Here is a 20,280-nt window from a genome sequence, read left to right as displayed (position 1 = left end):
GTAGTTACTGTGTCCTTCAGAGTTGTACGCTCGTCAGGATAAAGTGTTGTTGTATCAAAGCTAGCTGCTCCAGTAGTTTGATAACCACGGGTGGTTGACTGGTCCGTCGTATCAGTTGTAGTGTACGATCGTGTAGCTTCTGGCTCCTTCAGAGTTGTGCGTTCGTCAGGATAAAGTGTTGTTGTATCAAAGCTAGCTGCTCCAGTAGTTTGATAACCACGGGTGGTGGACTGGTCCGTCGTATCAGTTGTAGTGTACGATCGTGTAGCTTCTGTGTCCTTCAGAGTTGTACGCTCATCAGGATAAAGTGTTGTTGTATCAAAGCTAGCTGCTCCTGTAGTATGAAAACCACGGGTGGTTGACTGGTCCGTCGTATCAGTTGTAGTGTACGGTCGTGTAGCTTCTGGCTCCTTCAGAGTTGTACGCTCGTCAGGATAAAGTGTTGTTGTATCAAAGCTAGCTGCTCCAGTAGTTTGATAACCACGGGTGGTTGACTGGTCTGTCGTATCAGTTGTAGTGTACGATCGTGTAGTTTCTGTGTCCTTCAGAGTTGTACGCTCATCAGGATAAAGTGTTATTGTATCAAAGCTAGCTGCTCCAGTAGTTTGATAACCACGAGTGGTTGACTGGTCCGTCGTATCAGTTGTAGTGTACGATCGTGTAGCTTCTGGCTCCTTCAGAGTTATACGCTCGTCAGAATAAAGTGTTGTTGTATCAAAGCTAGCTGCTCCAGTAGTTTGATAACCACGGGTGGTTGACTGGTCCGTCGTATCAGTTGTAGTGTACGATCGTGTAGTTTCTGTGTCCTTCAGAGTTGTACGCTCGTCAGGATAAAGTGTTGTTGTATCAAAGCTAGCTGCTCCAGTAGTTTGATAACCATGGGTGGTTGACTTGTCCGTCGTATCAGTTGTAGTGTACGATCGTGTAGTTTCTGTGTCCTTCAGAGTTGTACGCTCGTCAGGATAAAGTGTTGTTGTATCAAAGCTAGCTGCTCCAGTAGTTTGATAACCACGGGTGGTTGACTGGTCCGTCGTATCAGTTGTAGTGTACGGTCGTGTAGCTTCTGGCTCCTTCAGAGTTGTATGCTCGTCAGGATAAAGTGTTGTTGTATCAAAGCTAGCTGCTCCAGTAGTTTGATAACCACGGGTGGTTGACTGGTCCGTCGTATCAGTTGTAGTGTACGATCGTGTAGTTTCTATGTCCTTCAGAGTTGTACGCTCGTCAGGATAAAGTGTTGTTGTATCAAAGCTAGCTGCTCCAGTAGTTTGATAACCATGGGTGGTTGACTGGTCCGTCGTATCAGTTGTAGTGTACGATCGTGTAGTTTCTCTGTCTTTCAGAGTTGTACGCTCGTCAGGATAAAGTGTTGTTGTATCAAAGCTAGCTGCTCCAGTAGTTTGATAACCACGAGTGGTTGACTGGTCCGTCGTATCAGTTGTAGTGTACGATCGTGTAGCTGCTGGCTCCTTCAGAGTTGTACGCTCGTCAGGATAAAGTGTTGTTGTATCAAAGCTAGTTGCTCCAGTAGTTTGATAACCACGGGTGGCTGACTGGTCCGTCGTATCAGTTGTAGTGTACGATCGTGTAGTTACTGTGTCCTTCAGAGTTGTACGCTCGTCAGGATAAAGTGTTGTTGTATCAAAGCTAGCTGCTCCAGTAGTTTGATAACCACGGGTGGTTGACTGGTCCGTCGTATCAGTTGTAGTGTACGATCGTGTAGTTTCTGTGTCCTTCAGAGTTGTACGCTCGTCAGGATAAAGTGTTGTTGTATCAAAGCTAGCTGCTCCTGTAGTATGAAAACCACGGGTGGTTGACTGGTCCGTCGTATCAGTTGTAGTGTACGATCGTGTAGCTTCTGGCTCCTTGAGAGTTGTGCATTCGTCAGGATAAAGTGTTATTGTATCAAAGCTAGCTGCTCCAGTAGTTTGATAACCACGGGTGGTTGACTGGTCCGTCGTATCAGTTGTAGTGTACGATCGTGTAGCTTCTGTGTCCTTCAGAGTTGTACGCTCGTCAGGATAAAGTGTTGTTGTATCAAAGCTAGCTGCTCCTGTAGTATGAAAACCACGGGTGGTTGACTGGTCCGTCGTATCAGTTGTAGTGTACGGTCGTGTAGCTTCTGGCTCCTTCAGAGTTGTACGCTCGTCAGGATAAAGTGTTGTTGTATCAAAGCTAGCTGCTCCAGTAGTTTGAAAACCACGGGTGGTTGACTGGTCCGTCGTATCAGTTGTAGTGTACGATCGTGTAGCTTCTGTGTCCTTCAGAGTTGTACGCTCGTCAGGATAAAGTGTTGTTGTATCAAAGCTAGCTGCTCCTGTAGTATGAAAACCACGGGTGGTTGACTGGTCCGTCGTATCAGTTGTAGTGTACGGTCGTGTAGCTTCTGGCTCCTTCAGAGTTGTATGCTCGTCAGGATAAAGTGTTGTTGTATCAAAGCTAGCTGCTCCAGTAGTTTGATAACCACGGGTGGTTGACTGGTCCGTCGTATCAGTTGTAGTGTACGATCGTGTAGTTTCTATGTCCTTCAGAGTTGTACGCTCGTCAGGATAAAGTGTTGTTGTATCAAAGCTAGCTGCTCCAGTAGTTTGATAACCACGGGTGGTTGACTGGTCCGTCGTATCAGTTGTAGTGTACGATCGTGTAGCTTCTGGCTCCTTCAGAGTTGTACGCTCGTCAGGATAAAGTGTTGTTGTATCAAAGCTAGCTGCTCCAGTAGTTTGATAACCACGGGTGGTTGACTGGTCCGTCGTATCAGTTGTAGTGTACGATCGTGTAGTTTCTGTGTCCTTCAGAGTTGTACGCTCGTCAGGATAAAGTGTTGTAGTATCAAAGCTAGCTGCTCCAGTAGTTTGATAACCACGGGTGGTTGACTGGTCCGTCGTATCAGTTGTAGTGTACGATCGTGTGGTTTCTCTGTCCTTCAGAGTTGTACGCTCGTCAGGATAAAGTGTTGTTGTATCAAAGCTAGCTGCTCCAGTAGTTTGATAATCACGGGTGGTTGACCGATCCGTCGTATCAGTTGTAGTGTACGATCGTGTAGTTTCTGTGTCCTTCAGAGTTGTACGCTCGTCAGGATAAAGTGTTGTTGTATCAAAGCTAGCTGCTCCAGTAGTTTGATAACCACGGGTGGTTGACTGGTCCGTCGTATCAGTTGTAGTGTACGATCGTGTAGTTTCTGTGTCCTTCAGAGTTGTGCGCTCGTCAGGATAAAGTGTTGTTGTATCAAAGCTAGCTGCTCCAGTAGTTTGATAACCACGGGTGGTTGACTGGTCCGTCGTATCAGTTGTAGTGTACGATCGTGTAGTTTCTGTGTCCTTCAGAGTTATACGCTCGTCAGAATAAAGTGTTGTTGTATCAAAGCTAGCTGCTCCAGTAGTTTGATAACCACGGGTGGTTGACTGGTCCGTCGTATCAGTTGTAGTGTACGATCGTGTAGCTTCTGGCTCCTTCAGAGTTGTACGCTCGTCAGGATAAAGTGTTGTTGTATCAAAGCTAGTTGCTCCAGTAGTTTGATAACCTCTGGTGGTTGACTGGTCCGTCGTATCAGTTGTAGTGTACGATCGTGTAGCTGCTGGCTCCTTCAGAGTTGTACGCTCGTCAGGATAAAGTGTTGTTGTATCAAAGCTAGCTGCTCCAGTAGTTTGATAACCATGGGTGGTTGACTTGTCCGTCGTATCAGTTGTAGTGTACGATCGTGTAGTTTCTGTGTCCTTCAGAGTTGTACGCTCGTCAGGATAAAGTGTTGTTGTATCAAAGCTAGCTGCTCCAGTAGTTTGATAACCACGGGTGGTTGACTGGTCCGTCGTATTAGTTGTAGTGTACGATCGTGTAGTTTCTGTGTCCTTCAGAGTTATACGCTCGTCAGAATAAAGTGTTGTTGTATCAAAGCTAGCTGCTCCAGTAGTTTGATAACCATGGGTGGTTGACTGGTCCGTCGTATCAGTTGTAGTGTACGATCGTGTAGTTTCTGTGTCCTTCAGAGTTGTACGCTCATCAGGATAAAGTGTTGTTGTATCAAAGCTAGTTGCTCCAGTAGTTTGATAACCTCTGGTGGTTGACTGGTCCGTCGTATCAGTTGTAGTGTACGATCGTGTAGCTGCTGGCTCCTTCAGAGTTGTGCGTTCGTCAGGATAAAGTGTTGTTGTATCAAAGCTAGCTGCTCCAGTAGTTTGATAACCACGGGTGGTTGACTGGTCCGTCGTATCAGTTGTAGTGTACGATCGTGTAGTTTCTGTGTCCTTCAGAGTTATACGCTCGTCAGAATAAAGTGTTGTTGTATCAAAGCTAGCTGCTGCAGTAGTTTGATAACCATGGGTGGTTGACTTGTCCGTCGTATCAGTTGTGGTGTACGATCGTGTAGTTTCTGTGTCCTTCAGAGTTGTACGCTCGTCAGGATAAAGTGTTGTTGTATCAAAGCTAGCTGCTCCAGTAGTTTGATAACCACGAGTGGTTGACTGGTCCGTCGTATCAGTTGTAGTGTACGATCGTGTAGTTTCTGTGTCCTTCAGAGTTATACGCTCGTCAGAATAAAGTGTTGTTGTATCAAAGCTAGCTGCTCCAGTAGTTTGATAACCATGGGTGGTTGACTTGTCCGTCGTATCAGTTGTAGTGTACGATCGTGTAGTTTCTGTGTCCTTCAGAGTTGTACGCTCGTCAGGATAAAGTGTTGTTGTATCAAAGCTAGTTGCTCCAGTAGTTTGATAACCTCTGGTGGTTGACTGGTCCGTCGTATCAGTTGTAGTGTACGATCGTGTAGCTGCTGGCTCCTTCAGAGTTGTACGCTCGTCAGGATAAAGTGTTGTTGTATCAAAGCTAGCTGCTCCAGTAGTTTGATAACCACGGGTGGTTGACTGGTCCGTCGTATCAGTTGTAGTGTACGATCGTGTAGTTTCTGTGTCCTTCAGAGTTGTGCGCTCGTCAGGATAAAGTGTTGTTGTATCAAAGCTAGTTGCTCCAGTAGTTTGATAACCACGGGTGGTTGACTGGTCCGTCGTATCAGTTGTAGTGTACGATCGTGTAGTTTCTCTGTCTTTCAGAGTTATACGCTCGTCAGAATAAAGTGTTGTTGTATCAAAGCTAGCTGCTCCAGTAGTTTGATAACCACGGGTGGTTGACTGGTCCGTCGTATCAGTTGTAGTGTACGATCGTGTAGCTTCTGGCTCCTTCAGAGTTGTACGCTCGTCAGGATAAAGTGTTGTTGTATCAAAGCTAGTTGCTCCAGTAGTTTGATAACCTCTGGTGGTTGACTGGTCCGTCGTATCAGTTGTAGTGTACGATCGTGTAGTTTCTGTGTCCTTCAGAGTTGTACGCTCGTCAGGATAAAGTGTTGTTGTATCAAAGCTAGCTGCTCCAGTAGTTTGATAACCACGGGTGGTTGACTGGTCCGTCGTATCAGTTGTAGTGTACGATCGTGTAGTTTCTGTGTCCTTCAGAGTTGTACGCTCGTCAGGATAAAGTGTTGTTGTATCAAAGCTAGCTGCTCCAGTAGTTTGATAACCACGGGTGGTTGACTGGTCCGTCGTATCAGTTGTAGTGTACGATCGTGTAGTTTCTGTGTCCTTCAGAGTTATACGCTCGTCAGAATAAAGTGTTGTTGTATCAAAGCTAGCTGCTCCAGTAGTTTGATAACCATGGGTGGTTGACTTGTCCGTCGTATCAGTTGTAGTGTACGATCGTGTAGTTTCTGTGTCCTTCAGAGTTGTACGCTCGTCAGGATAAAGTGTTGTTGTATCAAAGCTAGCTGCTCCAGTAGTTTGATAACCACGGGTGGTTGACTGGTCCGTCGTATCAGTTGTAGTGTACGATCGTGTAGTTTCTGTGTCCTTCAGAGTTATACGCTCGTCAGAATAAAGTGTTGTTGTATCAAAGCTAGCTGCTCCAGTAGTTTGATAACCATGGGTGGTTGACTTGTCCGTCGTATCAGTTGTAGTGTACGATCGTGTAGTTTCTGGCTCCTTCAGAGTTGTACGCTCGTCAGGATAAAGTGTTGTTGTATCAAAGCTAGCTGCTCCAGTAGTTTGATAACCACGGGTGTTTGACTGGTCCGTTGTATCAGTTGTAGTGTACGATCGTGTAGCTTCTCTGTCCTTCAGAGTTGTACGCTCGTCAGAATAAAGTGTTGTTGTATCAAAGCTAGCTGCTCCAGTAGTTTGATAACCATGGGTGGTTGACTTGTCCGTCGTATCAGTTGTAGTGTACGATCGTGTAGTTTCTGTGTCCTTCAGAGTTGTACGCTCGTCAGGATAAAGTGTTGTTGTATCAAAGCTAGCTGCTCCAGTAGTTTGATAACCACGGGTGTTTGACTGGTCCGTCGTATCAGTTGTAGTGTACGATCGTGTAGCTTCTGGCTCCTTCAGAGTTGTACGCTCGTCAGGATAAAGTGTTGTTGTATCAAAGCTAGCTGCTCCAGTAGTTTGATAACCACGGGTTGTTGACTGGTCCGTCGTATCAGTTGTAGTGTACGATCGTGTAGTTTCTCTGTCCTTCAGAGTTGTACGCTCGTCAGGATAAAGTGTTGTTGTATCAAAGCTAGCTGCTCCAGTCGTTTGATAACCACGGGTGGTTGACTGGTCCGTCGTATCAGTTGTAGTGTACGATCGTGTAGCTTCTTTGTCCTTCAGAGTTGTACGCTCGTCAGGATAAAGTGTTGTTGTATCAAAGCTAGTTGCTCCAGTAGTTTGATAACCTCTGGTGGTTGACTGGTCCGTTGTATCAGTTGTAGTGTACGATCGTGTAGTTTCTGTGTCCTTCAGAGTTGTACGCTCGTCAGGATAAAGTGTTGTTGTATCAAAGCTAGCTGCTCCAGTAGTTTGATAACCACGGGTGTTTGACTGGTCCGTTGTATCAGTTGTAGTGTACGATCGTGTAGTTACTGTGTCCTTCAGAGTTGTACGCTCGTCAGGATAAAGTGTTGTTGTATCAAAGCTAGCTGCTCCAGTAGTTTGATAACCACGGGTGGTTGACTGGTCCGTCGTATCAGTTGTAGTGTACGATCGTGTAGCTTCTGGCTCCTTCAGAGTTGTACGCTCGTCAGGATAAAGTGTTGTTGTATCAAAGCTAGTTGCTCCAGTAGTTTGATAACCACGGGTGGTGGACTGGTCCGTCGTATCAGTTGTAGTGTACGATCGTGTAGTTTCTGTGTCCTTCAGAGTTGTACGCTCGTCAGGATAAAGTGTTGTTGTATCAAAGCTAGCTGCTCCAGTAGTTTGATAACCACGGGTGGTTGACTGGTCCGTCGTATCAGTTGTAGTGTACGATCGTGTAGCTTCTGGCTCCTTCAGAGTTGTACGCTCGTCAGAATAAAGTGTTGTTGTATCAAAGCTAGCTGCTCCAGTAGTTTGATAACCACGGGTGGTTGACTGGTCCGTCGTATCAGTTGTAGTGTACGATCGTGTAGTTTCTATGTCCTTCAGAGTTGTACGCTCGTCAGGATAAAGTGTTGTTGTATCAAAGCTAGCTGCTCCAGTAGTTTGATAACCACGGGTGGTTGACTGGTCCGTCGTATCAGTTGTAGTGTACGATCGTGTAGCTTCTGGCTCCTTCAGAGTTGTACGCTCGTCAGGATAAAGTGTTGTTGTATCAAAGCTAGCTGCTCCAGTTGTTTGATAACCACGGGTGGTTGACTGGTCCGTCGTATCAGTTGTAGTGTACGATCGTGTGGTTTCTGTGTCCTTCAGAGTTGTACGCTCGTCGGGATAAAGTGTTGTTGTATCAAAGCTAGCTGCTCCAGTCGTTTGATAACCACGGGTGGTTGACTGGTCCGTCGTATCAGTTGTAGTGTACGATCGTGTAGCTTCTGTGTCCTTCAGAGTTGTACGCTCGTCAGGATAAAGTGTTGTTGTATCAAAGATAGCTGCTCCAATTGTTTGATAACCATGGGTGGTTGACTGGTCCGTCGTATCAGTTGTAGTGTACGATCGTGTAGTTTCTGTGTCCTTCAGAGTTGTACGCTCGTCAGGATAAAGTGTTGTTTTATCAAAGCTAGCTGCTCCAGTAGTTTGATAACCACGGGTGGTTGACTGGTCCGTCGTATCAGTTGTAGTGTACGATCGTGTGGTTTCTGTGTCCTTCAGAGTTGTACGCTCGTCAGGATAAAGTGTTGTTGTATCAAAGCTAGCTGCTCCAGTCGTTTGATAACCACGGGTGGTTGACTGGTCCGTCGTATCAGTTGTAGTGTACGATCGTGTAGCTTCTGTGTCCTTCAGAGTTGTACGCTCGTCAGGATAAAGTGTTGTTGTATCAAAGCTAGCTGCTCCAGTAGTTTGATAACCACGGGTGGTTGACTGGTCCGTCGTATCAGTTGTAGTGTACGATCGTGTAGTTTCTGTGTCCTTCAGAGTTGTACGCTCGTCAGGATAAAGTGTTGTTGTATCAAAGCTAGCTGCTCCAGTAGTTTGATAACCACGGGTGGTTGACTGGTCCGTCGTATTAGTTGTAGTGTACGATCGTGTAGCTTCTGGCTCCTTCAGAGTTGTACGCTCGTCAGAATAAAGTGTTGTTGTATCAAAGCTAGCTGCTCCAGTAGTTTGATAACCACGGGTGGTTGACTGGTCCGTCGTATCAGTTGTAGTGTACGATCGTGTAGCTTCTGGCTCCTTCAGAGTTGTACGCTCGTCAGGATAAAGTGTTGTTGTATCAAAGCTAGCTGCTCCAGTAGTTTGATAACCATGGGTGGTTGACTGGTCCGTTGTATCAGTTGTAGTGTACGATCGTGTGGTTTCTGTGTCCTTCAGAGTTGTACGCTCGTCAGGATAAAGTGTTGTTGTATCAAAGCTAGCTGCTCCAGTAGTTTGAAAACCATGGGTGGTTGACTTGTCCGTTGTATCAGTTGTAGTGTACGATCGTGTGGTTTCTGTGTCCTTCAGAGTTGTACGCTCGTCAGGATAAAGTGTTGTTTTATCAAAGCTAGCTGCTCCAGTCGTTTGATAACCACGGGTGGTTGACTGGTCCGTCGTATCAGTTGTAGTGTACGATCGTGTAGTTTCTGTGTCCTTCAGAGTTGTACGCTCGTCAGGATAAAGTGTTGTTGTATCAAAGCTAGCTGCTCCAGTAGTTTGATAACCATGGGTGGTTGACTGGTCCGTTGTATCAGTTGTAGTGTACGATCGTGTAGCTTCTGGCTCCTTCAGAGTTGTACGCTCGTCAGGATAAAGTGTTGTTGTATCAAAGCTAGCTGCTCCAGTAGTTTGATAACCACGGGTGGTTGACTGGTCCGTCGTATCAGTTGTAGTGTACGATCGTGTAGTTTCTGTGTCCTTCAGAGTTGTACGCTCGTCAGGATAAAGTGTTGTTGTATCAAAGCTAGCTGCTCCAGTCGTTTGATAACCACGGGTGGTTGACTGGTCCGTCGTATCAGTTGTAGTGTACGATCGTGTGGCTTCTGTGTCCTTCAGAGTTGTACGCTCGTCAGGATAAAGTGTTGTTGTATCAAAGCTAGCTGCTCCAGTAGTTTGATAACCATGGGTGGTTGACTTGTCCGTCGTATCAGTTGTGGTGTACGATCGTGTAGTTTCTGTGTCCTTCAGAGTTGTACGCTCGTCGGGATAAAGTGTTGTTGTATCAAAGCTAGCTGCTCCAGTTGTTTGATAACCACGGGTGGTTGACTGGTCCGTCGTATCAGTTGTAGTGTACGATCGTGTAGTTTCTGTGTCCTTCAGAGTTGTACGCTCGTCAGGATAAAGTGTTGTTGTATCAAAGCTAGCTGCTCCAGTAGTTTGATAACCACGGGTGGCTGACTGGTCCGTCGTATCAGTTGTAGTGTACGATCGTGTAGTTTCTCTGTCTTTCAGAGTTGTACGCTCGTCAGGATAAAGTGTTGTTGTATCAAAGCTAGCTGCTCCAGTCGTTTGATAACCACGGGTGTTTGACTGGTCCGTCGTATCAGTTGTAGTGTACGATCGTGTAGTTTCTGTGTCCTTCAGAGTTGTACGCTCGTCAGGATAAAGTGTTGTTGTATCAAAGCTAGCTGCTCCAGTAGTTTGATAACCACGGGTGGTTGACTGGTCCGTCGTATCAGTTGTAGTGTACGATCGTGTAGTTTCTGTGTCCTTCAGAGTTGTACGCTCGTCAGGATAAAGTGTTGTTGTATCAAAGCTAGCTGCTCCAGTCGTTTGATAACCACGGGTGGTTGACTGGTCCGTCGTATCAGTTGTAGTGTACGATCGTGTAGTTTCTGTGTCCTTCAGAGTTGTACGCTCGTCAGGATAAAGTGTTGTTGTATCAAAGCTAGCTGCTCCAGTAGTTTGATAACCATGGGTGGTTGACTGGTCCGTTGTATCAGTTGTAGTGTACGATCGTGTGGTTTCTGTGTCCTTCAGAGTTGTACGCTCGTCAGGATAAAGTGTTGTTGTATCAAAGCTAGCTGCTCCAGTAGTTTGATAACCATGGGTGGTTGACTGGTCCGTTGTATCAGTTGTAGTGTACGATCGTGTAGCTTCTGGCTCCTTCAGAGTTGTACGCTCGTCAGGATAAAGTGTTGTTGTATCAAAGATAGCTGCTCCAGTCGTTTGATAACCACGGGTGTTTGACTGGTCCGTCGTATCAGTTGTAGTGTACGATCGTGTAGTTTCTGTGTCCTTCAGAGTTGTACGCTCGTCGGGATAAAGTGTTGTTGTATCAAAGCTAGCTGCTCCAATTGTTTGATAACCACGGGTGGTTGACTGGTCCGTCGTATCAGTTGTAGTGTACGATCGTGTAGCTTCTGGCTCCTTCAGAGTTGTAGGCTCATCAGGATAAAGTGTTGTTGTATCAAAGCTAGCTGCTCCAGTAGTTTGATAACCACGGGTGGTTGATTGATCGGTCGTATCAGTTGTAGTGTATGATAGTGTAGTTTGTCTGTTATGTTGAGTTGTATGCTGGTTGGTATAGATAGTAGTCGTTTCTAAGCTATCTGTTGTTCGTTCAGTCATTTTAGTTTCAAAAATAGTCGTTGTTGGGCCTAAGTTCTTTGACGTGTTGTAAATGTAATCTCTAATGTTTTGTTCTTTTATTGTCGGTTGGGTCTTTGTTTCATTGGCATTTTTTTGGTTTTCGTGTAGTGTATCATTTTCGGTTGCTTGTTGAATATTATTAGCATTTGTTGTTGCATCCCGAGCAGTAAGGTCGCTTGTATCAATTGTTAGGTGTTCCATATCACTTTCAGGCAAAGGCGTTGTTATTGCAGTGATTGTTACGTTGTTAACCGATTGCGTACGCCCTCCTTCGACAAACATATTTGTTTCTGTGCTATTTACATCTGGATAAGTGTTGGTGGTTGTGTGTGGGTCTGTGTTATTATTTTTTTAGGTATAAAACAAAACAAAATTATTTCATATTCAGAGTTTCATATATACAGTTGCATTGGATGGTGTTGTGTTTGTCAGATGTATGATGAACTGGTGTTCGAAATATATGGTTTGAAATGCTTATAAGCAAAATAATGATAATTTTGTTTAGTTTGGTATGTTTATATTATATTAGTGTTGAGTTTCAAATAGTGTAGTAGTAGCGAAGTGCAAAGTGAAAGATTGCAATGTGACATTATTGAAATATTGTGTTTAGTGAAAATGTTATTATGCCGAAACTTACGATCACGATGAACAATTCTCGTAGAGATTCCAATACATAAGCATAGCGACAGAAAATAAGCAAGCCAGAGGAAAAGTGGGATTCGTACTAGTTAACTAAGAATGGAACTAGAAATGAAACTAAGGTATCGAAGACAAATGTATCTAAATACGGAATGGTAAAAGACCATCCCTTATAAAATGAGGAGGAGGAGGAGGTATGTGTGTTTACGCTTCGTAGTGACGGATGAAGGCATGGTAATCGAAGAATATAGATGAGCGCACATGTTGATGCGAATGCAAGTTGATTGAAATACTTACCCTTGACGCATCCTCCAGTAATTGGGTCACACGGAATGCCTGGTGGACAATGCTCACAACCAGTTGTACGATCGGTATCCTTTTGAACACAGTTGCATCCATCGCATAGTTGTCCACTTCCACAGTCTGCTGCCTTTTCACATTGGCATACTAGAAAAGATGAAAAAAAAATATAAATTCTGTAGTATTCAGTACATATTTTTTCAACACTTGTATGTAAGCATGTACATACGTTTAACACAAACTGTTTCGTGATTTTGCACTTCACATTCTTCTCCATTATCGCATGGATTGCCAGATCGACAAGGGTCCACACAAATTCCGTTAATACACGATCTTTCCAAAGGACACTCGTTGCTGTGTTTACATCCTAATTCTGGAAGTTACAGAGAAAGTGCTTTAGATAAGGAAATGACACTAGCGCGACTGAAATATGTTGGTGTGGACTATTAAATCTCATATAATTGAGATTAAATAAGCCGAACGAATTGAAGTAATATACCATTGCTATAATATGAATGCAATTTATTCAAACATAGATAAGCTGAAAGCAGATCCTAACCCAGTGCAGCGTAAAATTAAGGCATTAAAGTGAATACGATAAGCTTACGAATAGTAATTAGATTTGAGAAATATCACCGTCACCGCAAACTAAGTGTGATATGCAATACCAGAATATACTAAACCGAAATCGTAAATACACAAAATACAATTACATGCACAGTAAAGTCGTTGACATACATTGGACTACACATGTATAAAACTATAATATACGTCGTCCGTCGCTACTCTTTCCAAAATACCAATATTACACTACGATACTAAGGTTTTCGCTATTTATTTGTTTCCGATGATGAAGGATAATTTATGGAACTCTGATCTCAGGAGAGTTTATCATGCGGCTGCAGTGGTCCGTTCTGCAGTAATGTGATGTCTTTGTGTGGGAGCCATTGGATGATATAAATTCCGTATAGCAATACGCTAGGCCCGTTACGGTAAAGAAAGATGATTCAAAATACGATAATGAGAGCATTGCTAATTTCATGCCAGATCGATTGTATGTTTTTCTTCAACTCTAACCAGACAAACACCCGTTTTCATCGGTACGTGGAGCAGCAGTGCAGCACCAGCAAAGCTTAAACGTTCGCAGTAAATCTTCGAATCGAGGAATGATAGAATCTACTGGAATAGTAGAAAACTGATGCATCATGTCAGTGAGCATGATTGCAGTCAGTGGAAAAGATAGAGAACAGAATAGTGTGGAATAGTTCCTAATGTGTTGAACACTACAGAACAGGGCTGTACAGTACTGTAAAGCAGAGCCTCTGTTTTGCTGGTACCTAGCAACACTACGGAGATAGTGATGGATTGAGCAAGCATATGAAATCGCATCACATATGCGCGTTCCAACCAACTTCGGCTACGCGTTGGTGTAGTTTTCAGCCTAGCCTTAGTCAGTGATGGTTCTTTGGCATGCAGGTGATTTCGATTGATAGATTCAAACTCATATAGCGTGCAAGACATGCAGAGAAACAAAGATACGTAGAAACAATCCAGGATGGAAATGAAAGTGACGGAAGAGTTTGCAACATTCGTAAGATTACCGCTTACAATCCACGAACCGAATCGAACTGGCTGTCTACTAAACAGGAAAGATAGTTGGTTTCGTTGGAAGATTTGGTGATCTTTTTTAAGTATATTACCTGATGTTCTCATACAATCAACGCTGTAACTGGTATCGGTATCGCTATTGCACAAGCACATAGGGGCATGACTTAAGGTTTGACAAGGAACATCCTGAGGGCATGGATTGAATTGAGCACACGGATCGATGCAGATGTTACCAACGCACGTTTCGCTCTCACTGCAGTCGTTTTCCGAGCGACACTGTATGATTTCAATTATCGGTTCCGCAGTTGTTCCTGATGAAATAGTGTCGTACGGTTTGGTTACGTTTGTAGTTAGCACAGTTGTTTCAATGGTTGATGCTGTCGTTGTGCTCTCTTCGTCTATGTAATCCTCGCCATCGTACCCATATGTTGAAAGCGGTAAGCTCCGATCGTCTAACGAGTACTGTTCCGTGGTGGTAGTGATATCGTCTGAAGTAGTCATGCTAGTAGTACTCGTTTTCCTACTCAAGGGAGTAACAGTGGCCTCACTGTTTTGCATCAATTCGTAATGCTTCGAAGTGGACGAAAGTTCTACAAAATATTCATCGATCGGTGTCGTTATTGTTGGTTGCTGGTTTGTATCCTCTAAATCAGTAGATTTACGATCCTGCTTCGTGAGCGTATCCACATGGCTTGGATTGGGTTTTACGGTTGAATGGTTCGTTTTCGAATGAACAGTGGTGGTCGACCAATTCACATCAAGGGTAGTCTCCAATGTGGTGGCTTCTTCAGGAATCGAAGACGTAAGTGTCTCTGGGGTAGTTGGAGCATTAAAGCTGTGCGTATTTGGATGACTGGTTGATAAAGAATCGAGAATCTCGTTACCCTCATCAACATTCATCGTCACATCTTGCAAAGTTGTGCTAGCAAGATCATTTATTGATTCATTTTGTTTCGTGCTCGTAGATAAAGTAGTAAAATCTTCCTCTGGAGACAGTGTGCTTGACGTGGTTGGCTCGTTGAGCGTTGTTGTGGTATCCGTTTCGACAGTGGTAAATTCATCTGATCGATCAATTTTGTGTCCATCATAGTACTCCTCAGGATATTCAGTCATACCCTCAGGCATCAACGTGACAGGAGTGTTACTCTGAATGCCGTCCAAAGGTAAACACCGTTTAGATGCGTCCCCGGTGTAACCTGAAGGACAGGCACAAATAGGAAGGTGTGCTTTCACTGTGCAAATAGCCCGTTCACCACAACCAGATCTACAAGGATCAATACAAAGGCCGACAAAACAGTGCAATTTTTCGCCGCAGTCGGAGTGCTCCGAACAGTTGACACTCTTCATGTCATGAGTTTTTTCTCCTTCATTCTCATCTTTTTCAACAGCTGTGAAAGTAAGGTTTAAGTTTTGTTGTGTGAGGTTACAATTCAATACATATAAATAAAATCAGTAGGTAAATAATGTACACGTTTTTACATTTTAACACAATTGAGAATTGAACGGAAAAGAAAGAGAATAACAGAAAGATAGAGGCAGGAAAGATGATGTATCTCAAGGATTCGGGAAAACAAGACGATTGAATGTTCATTGAACATGTAGGCAGAACGCAACAGCATAGTATTTCAGTTGCTACCGATAAAAAAGAGCACGATAAAGATGGCCACGAATGTTGAAGAAATGGCATTATTAATTATCGGCTAGGTTTTTTATTTGTTTTGTCAAGTACAGAGATTATATACAAACACATGCTTCATTGACATGACAGGTACTAGTAGCATTAGAGTACAACTTTAAACACGTAATGCGAGATGCAAGCGGATAGTACAGTACAGTAAACAGCGACAGATAGAAAGGTAGGTGATTGTATATGGGAGGACAGATAAACAAATAGGCCAGCAGTCAGATAGACACAGACAGATAGACAGACAGATAGACAAAAATTCGAATGACAGATTGGTGCAGTGTCCAGCATGCTGTAACAATAATCTGACAGCATGTGCAGACAGACAGAAGTATGAAATGCATTGCTTGAGAATGCTATCAGCGTTTAAGTCAAAAAAGATAATTTGATATCAATAACTATTGGCAATTATTGAGAGCAATTGTTTAACCCAATGTGGATTTCCGCCCAAGGAAAATAGAAGTGTGTGTTTGTGTGTGTGTGTGTGAGAGAGAGAGAGAGAGAGAGAGAGAGAGTAAGAGAGATGAATCTGTATTTGTACAAGATGTTTGGTGGAATGTTGGGATAAGGATATGTCAGGATTGTAGGATAACACGAGACCGATGAAAGGCATGAGCATGTGTGAATGTTTGTGCACCACTTTCAACATTGACCGTGATGTATAGCAACTTCGCCGTTTGTGCTGCACCATGTTTTATGAATCTTGTTCTATTCCACAAAACATAGAAATTTGACTTTGAACAGTGTTGTTTGCTCACTGTTGATAACTATTCTGATAATAAGAAGGCTGATAGCATCAGATAAATAAGGATAGTAGGAAACATAAAGGACCGGGATAGAAAAGTGTCGTGGAGAGGTAAAAAAGTTTAACATATTTGGCAAATGTATGGAAATGAAACTATGTATTGAAAAGCAATATGGTACAACAATTGTAAATTAAAAATCCATACGTTAACGAATCACAGTGATCGCCACTATAGTAGTGAAAACTCTCTCTCCAAGAATGATGAGTGAAACAAGAAGTTAATTCATAGGACATAAGATAATGTATAAGTAACGAGTGATTGGAAAACAATACGGAACAGAGAAAGCAGTGAGAGGGGAAAAAGTACATAATTTAAATAGTACTGCCGGAAGTGAAGAATTGGTTTTTGGAACACAATCAGAAGTTCGATAGTGTAGTAAGTATATCGTGTAAAATTCCATTCTTTGCCCAATCTTAATCGCAGAGATACAGAGACGAAGAAAAGGAAGACATATGTAGCGGAAATGATTCAGAAAAGAACAGGTCGACTATCAATGCGCTAATCGCCACTAAACGAACAGAAACAGAGTAGAGAGTTGGTTTGGGTTGTGTTCATGTTACCTTTCAAACATCCATGTCGTACATCTTTTACGAAGCCGGGCGGGCAGAATTTACAGATTGGTTTATGATCTTCGACATAGCATGGCGTGTCTTCGGCACAAGTGGTCGTCTCGCACGGATTGACGCACTGGTAATTGCGGCAGGCCAACTCATCCGGACAACCGCTGTCGCGCAAGCAGATCGACAGTGATGGACTGCAATCCTTCATGCAAACGCACGTTGGCCTGTGGTCCACCACCACGCATGCCTTGTCGTCCGGACAGGGAGCACTGCGCTTACCATTGGCAAAGCATGGATTCAGGCAACGGCCTTCGAGGCAGGCCATGTTTGAGGCGCAACCATCGTCGCCGAAGCATTCGCGCTTTCCCGGAGCGCATACGAGCTCGCCATTGTCATTCACGATGAAACCGTGCGTACAAACGCAGCTGGGCCGATGACGGCGTGAGACACATTTCTTGTTGGCGTCGCATACAAACGGTGATGGTACCGTGCACGGATCGCTGCACTGGCCGCTGGCGTCGCAGCGCAGGCTTTCGTGGCAGTCGTCGTTTGTCTCGCATGCCACCGAAACTATCTTCGGGTCATTTGGTCTTGGAGTGGTCACCTCTTCGCATTTGGGATCCGGTTTGCATTCGACGTTCGGCCGTCCGATGTAGCAGCTCGGGCACGAGCATCTTGGTCTGTGCAGTACCGTTTGGCAGAGTGCATTGTCACCGCATGCACCACGCAGTGAGCACGGATCGGAGCATTTGCCTCCGATGCAAGCCTTATCATTGGCGCATTGTAAATCGTTCGCACAGGATTCGTCTAGATAAAGGTGTTGTTATGATGATAAGTGGATTGTTGTTGGTAAGTGGTTGTGGTTTTTTTGGGCAGGTATATGCTGTACGCTAACATTTGGTCGACGAGAGTCTAGAGTCGTTTCGGTGATGAAAGGGACAGTCCTTGTCGGGAATGGTCATAATGAAGTTCTGCTGCTGGTAACCGATGGGCAAGGTCAAGCCGATAGGAAGGGAATTTCTTACAATTCTAAGAGATCGTTAACGGATCTTTCGCTTTCAAGATATTGCATTGACCAAACCGTTGATACAATCCTGTTACATAGTCTCACAAGTCGCAATATGTAAACGTTTTCTCTCATAGACCGTCTTCACCATGCGAGAATGGAAATGTTGAGAAATTATTTCAAAATAATATTACAGACTAGTGCTCTGTTGCTGCAGCCTTCGATATACCAGATAGACGCGTTTTTGCGTGAGGAACTGTGGTATCGAGGATTAGAAACCGATGGACGATGTAGCTAATCCTATCGGTTGCTGTTCTTAGTTCTCACAATAGAAATACATCCAACACATGCGCTCTGCCCGGGAAATTTGTTTGGGTGAAGGGAAACAGAAAAGAAGAGGGATCGAAAGATTGGACGAGAGATTGAGAAATAGTCTACAACTGTCAGAGAGTAGCAATTGCGAAAATTACCTCTGAAACTTGGAAGGATTGGAACGGAATAAAATAAATAAATGACAACATTTTTATCGGCACTGTCCTAGTAGTCGATCGAAAATGTGGAACGAATCGTAAAGAATTGTATTAAAAAAAAAAACAGTACATTAAATATTCGTATGTACAGATGAAGTACAACTTCATTTCTATGCAGAATAGGTACACAAGCTATAGTTAAAGCGGGATAAAAACACACGAGCAAATAGAAGAAACAAACGCGATAGACATTTCATCAATCACAATTCCAAATTGTATTAGAATTAGCTAAATGCATTACTGAGGGAAAAGTAAAGAACAGTGAAGAGAAAGGAAACAAGGACAAAGGAAGGTGAGTGAAAGTCTGAAAATAAATTTGAATACTTGGAAACAAGTGCAAAATAAACCAATATTTTTGTGTATTGTGTTTTGATATCAAAAGTAAACAAGAAGTAAAAAAATAGCAAAAGTGAAAAACAAACGTGAATAACCCGTAATAAACCTAAATTTGTTTACACATACAAAACCCGAGGCCTAACACGTGCAAGTAGTGAACTATATGTGAGAAGTGTCCCGTCCACAGTTCCCAATCTGGCGAGAAGCAGTTCGATAAGTGAAACAACACAAAACAGTGTAAAAGAAACACGCAAGTACAAGAAAATAAAATAAAATAAAGAGCTACGGCATTTGTAAAACATTTGAAATAATTTCTTCTCCATTCGCTAGACGGGGAATGCGTTACACTACGTAGAAATTTAATCGTAACAGGTTCAACATTAACTGGAACAAAGGGCAATGCACACTATGCTGCACACACACATGTTTACATAAACGGTTATTAATCGTTATAATAAAAAAAATCAACATTTCAAGTTTATATCGCGAAAATCAACAGCCCAATGATGTAGAAAGACGGTAATGAAAACTTTCTAAAAAACAAAACAATAAAAAGAAATAAAGCTATGCCAATTCGTTCGGTTCTCGCGCATACCCGTTCCTCGCGGAGTGCATTAGCTGCATCGAACAATTGCAGGAACAACGGAAGGCAAACGAGAACGGTAGACAACGGAAATGTAAACTGTGAATGTAGCGCAGATTGGGTAACCGCGATGTTGACAGTGACAATTCTGAACAATAGATCGGTTGTTTTGGTTTTTATCAGTTAGAATAAATGCGTTTAATTGAACAAAGGAAAACATATCCCGTAACATAAATCGTTTTACAAAAAAAAAAAAAAGGTTCAGATAGGGTGTAATTTTATATGCAAGAGATCGGTAAAATAATTCGTGCGGTAGATACAAAAAAATAAAATGTTGCGGTATTTATACATTAACGATATACGTTGAAATTCTAGCCTAAAGTGTGAAGTAAAGTTGCATTCGGCGTGTGTACGGTGAAAGGTGTATGTTCAGATTCAGTGTTTATTTTTTTTTTTTTTTGTGGATTACCATTGTAAATTGTCAAACTGCTTCCCGCGGCTTGAGATGGCCATGCCTTTTGCTTTTTTTTGTGGCAAAATTGGCATCTTCTGCCATACAAGCGGCCAAATTGTATAACATTTGGAATTTGAAATGTTCAAATGTTACAAATTCTGCACTAATATAGACAACTTATTTTACCCAATCTCAAACAGATGATCTGTATTACAGCTAACGAGACACAATCATCCGTTCTTTATTTCTGCAGTGCCCGAATTAAAACGGTGTATAAAACAGAAAAAGAAACATATATCCAAGACCTTAAATTGATGAACACAATTGACAAAAAAAAAAACTTCTGCTTTATGTTTTAGTTTAGTAAACTAAACAATTGTTATACGATAACGTATGGTGAAAAAAAAAAACATTTTTTCTAATGTTATGAACGATGAGATCAGTTATTGAAATACAATTGTTTAACGAATGTAACGATATTATTGTTTTAAAAGTTACATGATCACTCGATTGCTTCGTTATCGTCGTTGCGAAAAATTGAATGGTTCGATTAGCGATGGTGCTTGAATTTAATTGTGTGAGCTTACACTGACAATGTGCATCCATCGCATCGCGTCACATTCTCTTACTTGGAATGGGCCATGCGACAGGACACCGTCAGTATCATATAGCGATTGATTGAATCAGTCAGTTCACCAATTGGTAATGAAGGTAAAGACATAAAGCAAACTTTCTTACCTTTGCGACAAATAAACTTTGTACCGTCCCGAACACACTCTCCCTCTACGCAGCCAGTTGTTCTGCAATCGGTACCAGCATCGTCTTGTGTGCCTGTTGAAGCAAATG

At 43.0% G+C, this 20,280-nt stretch overlaps 2 protein-coding genes across 7 annotated transcripts in view; one reads left to right on the top strand and one right to left on the bottom strand.

The window, feature by feature from the left end:
- LOC126564696 (rab GDP dissociation inhibitor alpha) overlaps window positions 1-20,280 on the top strand; it is a 442,469-nt gene that overhangs the window by 59,419 nt on the left and 362,770 nt on the right. The window lies entirely within an intron of this gene.
- LOC126563706 (uncharacterized) overlaps window positions 1-20,280 on the bottom strand; it is a 141,116-nt gene that overhangs the window by 47,689 nt on the left and 73,147 nt on the right. For 5 of the 6 annotated variants that reach the window (XM_050220341.1, XM_050220344.1, XM_050220345.1 and 2 more), the window contains exons 16-20: window positions 20,173-20,265; window positions 16,526-17,332; window positions 13,568-14,863; window positions 12,097-12,240; window positions 11,865-12,014 (exon numbers count right to left, since the gene is read on the bottom strand). In XM_050220341.1, coding sequence (XP_050076298.1) covers window positions 11,865-12,014; window positions 12,097-12,240; window positions 13,568-14,863; window positions 16,526-17,332; window positions 20,173-20,265 — 2,490 coding nt within the window. The remainder of the gene's footprint in view (window positions 1-11,864; window positions 12,015-12,096; window positions 12,241-13,567; window positions 14,864-16,525; window positions 17,333-20,172; window positions 20,266-20,280) is intronic. The other variant, XM_050220347.1, reaches the window with a different exon arrangement.

This window comes from Anopheles maculipalpis, chromosome 3RL (assembly GCF_943734695.1).
Source record: "Anopheles maculipalpis chromosome 3RL, idAnoMacuDA_375_x, whole genome shotgun sequence".
NCBI classification, from domain to species: domain Eukaryota; kingdom Metazoa; phylum Arthropoda; class Insecta; order Diptera; family Culicidae; genus Anopheles; species Anopheles maculipalpis.
Note: the sequence above shows the minus strand (reverse complement) of the source record. Positions and strands in the feature narration are given on the sequence as shown.